Genomic DNA, 6,858 nt, shown 5'->3' with positions numbered 1-6,858 from the left:
GTTCTTTGTTTAAACAGAGTTTCTGTTTTTGTTGAAACTAGACTAAAAACAGTTTTGAATTTCCCCCACAGGAATTGTAGTATCTCTGACTGTCAAGTTAAATGACACTCACAATAACTCAAAAGGGGTTACATTTCATTAATAGTCCATTCACACAAAATGCAACACACATAGCACTTTATAGTTTGGCTCACTTACTTATACTTCTAGCTCTTGTTTGTATCCAAATGTTTAAATGCACTTATTGTAAGTCGCTTTGGATAAAAGCGTCTGCCAAATGACGTGTAATAATGTAATGACATATTATTCATGCAATTACATTCCAGGTGAGTGCTAAGTTTTTTCCCCATAAGAATAAAATCAGTTTTAAACACAACAAAGGTCACTGGCAAAAATACATTCCTGCAGCAGCATTAAAACCAGTGGAAGCTCAGCTTCAGTTGATCTCTATGAGACAGCACAGAATAGTTTTTATTCACTTCCAGGGAAACTCTGCATCTCTGGGAGTCAATGGAGCAGTAGGTGGGGAGCAGGTGGGCTAGGCAGATGCATGATGAGTGGAGGAGCTGTATGAAAGGTGGAACCACTTTTTAATTGACCTGGGCCTGAAATTAGCTTCCCCTGTTTCAAAGACCAGCAACCACCATTGTTTCTATTGTAGGGCCTGTCAACTGAGGATGTGTGACTAAGTACATAAAGGTGATACTTGAATGAACTCAAGTATCTTACCGGAAAATTACTTTGGTAGAAGTTGAAGTTACCTTTAAACCCTCAAAATGTCTGTCTGGACAAAAGTGTTTTTGACCATTTTTCCAGAATAACTTCAAATATTTGGCAGATATTTACAATTTACTGCATGTTAAAATATTGTTATAACAATTTAAAATGAAGACAAAGAAAAAGGTTTGTTTATTTATTTAAAGAAAAACCCACTTCAGTTGTAAATGAACAACATCATTTCCATGTTAAATTTGAAATTGGAACAGTATCAAACATATTTACAACAACATTTTTTTGAGAGCTATGTCACAGAAATGTGCGTTCCCAGTTTGGGGTCAGAAAACACACTAGTAGCCTACCATTATCTTGTACAGCAATCTAACACATAAAATGCCTACTTTAACCGTAGTTGGCTGTGAAAATAGAACCAGCAATGGTGTCAAGTTCTTCAGAATCCCTACAGGATCTCATCCTTTTCAAAAAAAATAGATGTCGTCTGTGGCTCCAAGCATTAAAAAGAGAAGACTGTGGTGATGTTACTGCAGTCAAAGAGGCTCATATTTGTAGTGCTCACTTCATTTCTGGTAAGTTATCATTTACCGGCTCTTTCTGTTAGATTACGCTGAAAAGCCTGGATTTCACACAAATGTGTGTGTCAATGCGCGTATGAAACCTATGCTGCCTAAAGTCATGTTGTGGTCTTGAACGTAGCTAGCTTGTAGTTAGCTGCCGGCCGGCTAGCGTGCTGAAAAGTAAACATTCTTTGTAAGACTTGTATGTGCATATAATTTCTCGCGTGTATGGGCGGTGACTTGTTTTATACGTCACACACACGCGCGCGTGAGTGACTAGTGACTTTACACCAGACTCCTGGTAGTTGTTGGAGATTAACCCACGTTTTTAGGATTGTTAAGTAGTTTTAACTTTTCTACAGTTCGGCGCTGTTCGGCTTGATTTGTGTGTGGGACGTCTCTTCCTGTGACTGCACTCTGGCCAGTCAGTGACCAATCTTTGCATAATACCTACTCAGCACACTTTTAAAACCTCGCCCGAGCAGGTACTAATACCTAAACAATATTAAGATATTGTTCGCGGCCCTTAATCGGCAATGAAAGAATATATTCAGAATTATTCAGTGGAGGACCGTGGACATACATGCTCTTTGCTTCGTTTTCTGACCCCAATTAAACTGCGCACACATTCTCACTAGGCTTGGAATGTTTGTATACAATGAAAAGGTCTATACTCAGGTGTTCTTCCCACTCTCTCCTCTGTGGTGACAAAACCGCTGACAAATTACCGTCATTTAAAAGAGTGAATACAAAAATTTAAATGGGTGCACTTTAAGTATGTAAGTCATATAAATAAGATCCCAATACCAAGTAAACTATAGCTGTAAAATATTTTGAATAATATTTTTTGCATTGACTCCAACCCCCCTTAATTTCCCTAAATATGTCTTTTGGAGCCCTTTTCACTACTAACTAAAGATGCTTTCCATACAGATATTCTTTGTTATATCAAAGGGTTCCTTGTCCATTGTTTTTCTTTGTTCTAATAAAAAGTAAAGATAAGGAGTCCGATTAGAAGATTAATCATTCCCTGTCTGATACAACAGGCATCATCGGTAGTCGTTGTCGGGGGAACAGTTGTCGTGTTCAGGGCAGGAAGCTTATTACATAAAGTGGTGTTACAAAAAGTTGGTTGAATTGTAATATTTACATTCAACTCCATGAGAGTAGATAGGCTTTCCAGGGCATCAGCAGCTACCTGCAGGTTTGCAGATGCACAGCCATAAGCAGGATATGTGGTTGACCCAATTGACACTGAAGAAAGACAAATCACAGTTATATCATAGATACAAATGTAAATAAAAGAGTTATAAAATTGCCCTGTTCACCTGCAAAATACAGTATTACAGATGAAGACTCACCAGTTACTGCGATGCAACGATCCTGGGTGCCCGTACACTGTGTTGGGATGGAACAATTAAAGGTCATGGGCTGACAAGTGTAGCACTGTAGGCTGTTAGCGTCTGGTAGAACAGGGTCTGAAACAAATCACCATAACATCACAGAATTATAACACGTCCCTCCTGATCTGTCTTTGCCCGTCTAAACCTACTCTATACATTTGTGGTGTGCAGGCCAGAGTGTCATTGCAGTCACAGAGGCATTAACATTGCCTTTCATAGGCACTTCTTGGAGTTTTTAGCCATACTCTAACCTGTTGCCTCCATCTGTCTTAAAATAAAATTAAATCTCCAAAGAGAGATAGAAATTCATAGAGAGGGTTGTGTCGAGCTGACAGACTTTATTAGCAATGGTTTAAAAGTTACACATCACAGCTTTTAATAGTGCATTAAACTTAAAGCTCCATCAACATACAGCCATCTTTTGGCTGTATGTTTTACTACATAACTTGTTTTTTAATGCCATGAACACTGCACCATTCAGTGTCATAAGGCAATAATGTTCTCACTATATCACCTGTATGACAAAAGCAGAGAACACCTTTCTTTTGTGAACAATGCAGAGTTTTCCTTAAAGTACACATTTGTGTTATCAATTGAGTTTAGGACCATGTATGAATGGGTATGACTGATAAAAAAAGAATGCGCTGCACATGGATGCGCTGTATCAAAGTGTGAGTGAATGGCAAAACTGTAGAGTAAAGCAGCTTTGAGTGGTCATCAAGACTAGAAAAGCATTATAAAAATACAAACCATTTACCATTGGCATCCATTTAAATTGTAACTGTATTATTAGCATTACTCCCCAACATTGTATGTTCATATAAGAAGAGACAAACAAGTAAGCATTATAAAATGAAACTACACCATGTCTGACAGTCTTCTCTTATCTATCTTTGTTGAATGAGATAATCATCGATCTGTACTTACAAGGTAGCTTGGCTGAGTTGCAGTTATCCTTGTTACAGCATGAAGCAGATACAAGTGCAGCTGTCATACCCAAGTTGACTGAAAAGGTCTGGTTGCCCGTCGCTGGACATATAGAGGGAGGTGCACACGCCTTGACGATTTGTGAGTATTGACCACCAGTTCCAATAGCTACAATGTAAAAGGGCAGGCTGTTAATGTCAATTACGTAAAATGCCGTGAAAAAACTTTTCAAACCGAGGAAGATTTTATTTTAGAGGCGAATTTATGAATGAATTAATCCATTTATTTAAAGCACCTACAACGTAAACGTATTTCACTGAAAAGTAGGAGGTAACATGAGGAAAAGAGTACCTTGTATGGCAGCTGTCACACACATCGTCCCTGAGGGACATGTTTGTACCATGGCGCTCGAACACGTCTGATCACTGCATGTTTCACAGTCAAGTGCTCCAGCTGAAATGCAGAGATCAAAAAGTTGTCAACAATGAAATTAGATCTAAAATGTCAATAGATCATCATTTAAGAAAAGAGTGTTTCTTGTTCTGCTGTGCTGAAATGTATGCATTTGCCCTTTTTAATTACAGCAATTATACTATTTTTGTTGGTTTAAAAGTTTAAATCAGTCCTGTTTAATATGAATTAGATTAAAACCGGATGCTGGACGAATTTTGTATCAATAAGAATAGTTACCTGTATTGGAGAGAGCCCAGATGAGAGTTAGAGAAAGGAGCAGCTTCATCATGACCTACAGGTAAGTATTGTGGACCAGTGCTCGTGATAAGCAGTAAACCTCTTTATATACTGTACAGGTGTTTGGTCTGGTGGATGTCTGAGAATGTCGAGGAGTGGGCGTGATCTCATTTTTAAAGCATGATCATTTAGAGCATCAGTCCTTGGGAAAACAAAGTATCATCACACCTTGACACACCCTCTTTGTCTACTTGTGTAGCACCGTACTCCACAACAGAAAGTGTAAGGATTTAAATGCCTAACTTCCACAAAATTAGACCGGCTTGATTTTTTTGTATGTTTAAATGAGACTTTTCTCTCTTTTGCTTTCAAAACAGATTAAAGTGGCATTCACTCCCAATTGACTTCTGCAATTCACTTGGGTTTGTATCACCTTTAGGATCCCAACACTCCAAGAGTTCCTGCATTCATCTTCCAGCTGTAAGCATGTTAATAACCATGAATGTTGTGGCAAACTGCACTTTTTAACAAATTTGGACAGCACTCAATATTGTTTATTCCATCATCCACACTTAACCCTTAAAATTTGATGCATGAGCCACAACTCAATGCAGAGGCACAATCGCTGACAACAGAAGCTGGCTAAAGCGCATCAAGCAAAGTAACACAGATTTGCAAAATGTCAGTAATAAACACAAGCATTGATCATTTACAGTATATGGCACAAATCAATGAGCATTTAAAGTGGGTTAAAAAAAAGGCAGTCTTTCCTTCCTTGTAGTTTCCTTGTCTCAAATTACACCTCTTTATTTTAAATACTGTTTATGGCATGAAATGTGTTGCAAAGTTTAAACCAAAACAGAAACTGGAGTAGTGTTCTCCAACTGCTGCCTTGTTCTTCGTGTTCTTTGTTTAAACACAGTTTCTGTTTTGGTTTAAACTAGACCATGAACAGTTTTGAATTTCCCCCACAGAATATAATACATGAATAAAGTATCTATCTATCTCTGTCTGTCTTGTTTAATGACACTCGCATGCCAAACATTAATGGTCCATTCACAGGAAATGCAACGCACACATTATTCATGCAATCACATTCCAGGTGAGTGCAAAGATATAAGTAAAGCTTTTTTCCTCTGCCCTGACCTCAAACACCCGTTTATTAAGAGGAAATATCGTCTTACTGACATCAAGGTTGAAAGATCAATCACTTTTAAATAGAAATCACATGTTTAAAATAATGCAAGTAGCACACCTGTCAACTATGGAGCGGGTCATATTTTACAGTGCCATGTGGTATCGCAAATACAAATTGTACAGCTCTGTCTGACATTGTGCAAAACCAGTGTTTTTTCATAATTTTTTGTAATTCCATTTGCGATAAGTGATAATCTCTCTAGTTTGATGGCTATAGCTTTTAATTAGTAACACCAGCCGGTTCCACATGAAGAAGTAGTAGACCGAGTTGAGTGACCGTACAAGTATCTTACCGGAAAATGACTTTGGTAGAAGTTGAAGTCTCCTTTAAACTTTATACTGTACTTCAAAAGCAAAAGCAATTTTTATGATAAAAAATGTAGCTACGTTTTAGAAATGAAAGTATTAGAAAAGTGAGGAGTTAGCATTGATTGACAATCGTTGAGTGGTAGACTGAGTTGTCTTTCAACTGGAAGGTTGTGGGTTCAATTCCTGGCTCCACTAGTCTGTATGTGTCCTTTGGGCAAGGCAGTACTGACAGCTGTACCAGCAGCTTGTGAATGTGTATGAAAGATGTTTGATAGAAGATGTGCTGTATGAATGGGTGAATAGCAGAACTGAAGTGTAAAGCAGTTTGAGTGGTCATCAAGACTAGAAAAGCACTATATAAATACAGACCAACTCTTCTTTTTCTTCTGATTTTATTTGGTAGTAACAAGTAGTAAAGATAGTTAGGGGAAATTGAATGGGGTAAAAGTACACAATTTATTTAGGAAATGTAGCAGAGTAAAAGTTGCTAGTTATACTGTATATAAATAAGAAACTACAGTACAGATACATGAATTTTGCACTTAAGTACAGTAACATCAATTTGTACTTCATTACATTTTTTAATCAAATCCCACACTCCTTACTTTTGTTGCATTTTAAAGACCAGTCTTTCACTGATGAAAGGCAATAAAACCCATCAACAGTTCAACTCAGCTACAACTCCTCTCTTATGAGTACAACAAGACAAACACTACCCAAACCTTACTCGATGTTGATGTCCCTGTTACTGGCATAGGTTAAAGTCAAGAGGGCTTAATAAAAATAAATTGGTCACTTTCCTTAACAGGTCTTCTCTTTCCTCACAGGAATAATGTCAATTCTTCCAGCAGCTTGTAAGACCAGTTTGAGTTCATTTATGTTTATGTATCCTTGGTGATAATCATCAAGTTAGACAGTGAGTGTTTAGTCTTCTGCATTTGATGGAATTTAGGGCGTTTTCTCTTCTTGATGAATGCATTAAATCAATTGCTGGATTCCATCAGTGGCAGACAAACAGAACATTAAAGAGAAGATGTAGA

The 6,858-nt window shown here is 37.6% G+C and overlaps 1 protein-coding gene across 1 annotated transcript; it reads right to left on the bottom strand.

The window, feature by feature from the left end:
• Nucleotides 1–2,240: 2,240 nt before the first annotated feature.
• LOC122781320 (phospholipase A2 inhibitor and Ly6/PLAUR domain-containing protein-like) lies at nt 2,241–4,361 on the bottom strand. Its single transcript, XM_044044969.1, has 5 exons — nt 4,313–4,361; nt 3,974–4,075; nt 3,623–3,790; nt 2,654–2,770; nt 2,241–2,546 (listed from the first exon to the last, which is right to left on the bottom strand). Exons 1-5 carry the CDS (start codon nt 4,359–4,361, stop codon nt 2,275–2,277), a joined length of 708 nt encoding a protein of 235 aa, XP_043900904.1. The 3' UTR covers nt 2,241–2,274.
• Between the last annotated feature and the right edge of the window lie 2,497 nt (nt 4,362–6,858).

The sequence above is a fragment of the Solea senegalensis genome, linkage group LG14 (assembly GCF_019176455.1).
Source record: "Solea senegalensis isolate Sse05_10M linkage group LG14, IFAPA_SoseM_1, whole genome shotgun sequence".
Classification (NCBI taxonomy): Eukaryota; Metazoa; Chordata; class Actinopteri; order Pleuronectiformes; family Soleidae; genus Solea; species Solea senegalensis.
Note: the sequence above shows the minus strand (reverse complement) of the source record. Positions and strands in the feature narration are given on the sequence as shown.

Bases quoted from the DNA above. Each gene is read 5' to 3' on its own strand.
- LOC122781320 (XM_044044969.1), bottom strand. From the start codon at position 4,361: ATGAAGCTGCTCCTTTCTCTAACTCTCATCTGGGCTCTCTCCAATACA. The intron at 2,771-3,622 runs GTAAGTACAGAT...GATTTGTTTCAG, and splicing joins CAACTCAGCCAAGCTACCTT to ACCCTGTTCTACCAGACGCT. The intron at 2,547-2,653 runs GTGAGTCTTCAT...GTCTTTCTTCAG, and splicing joins TCGTTGCATCGCAGTAACTG to TGTCAATTGGGTCAACCACA.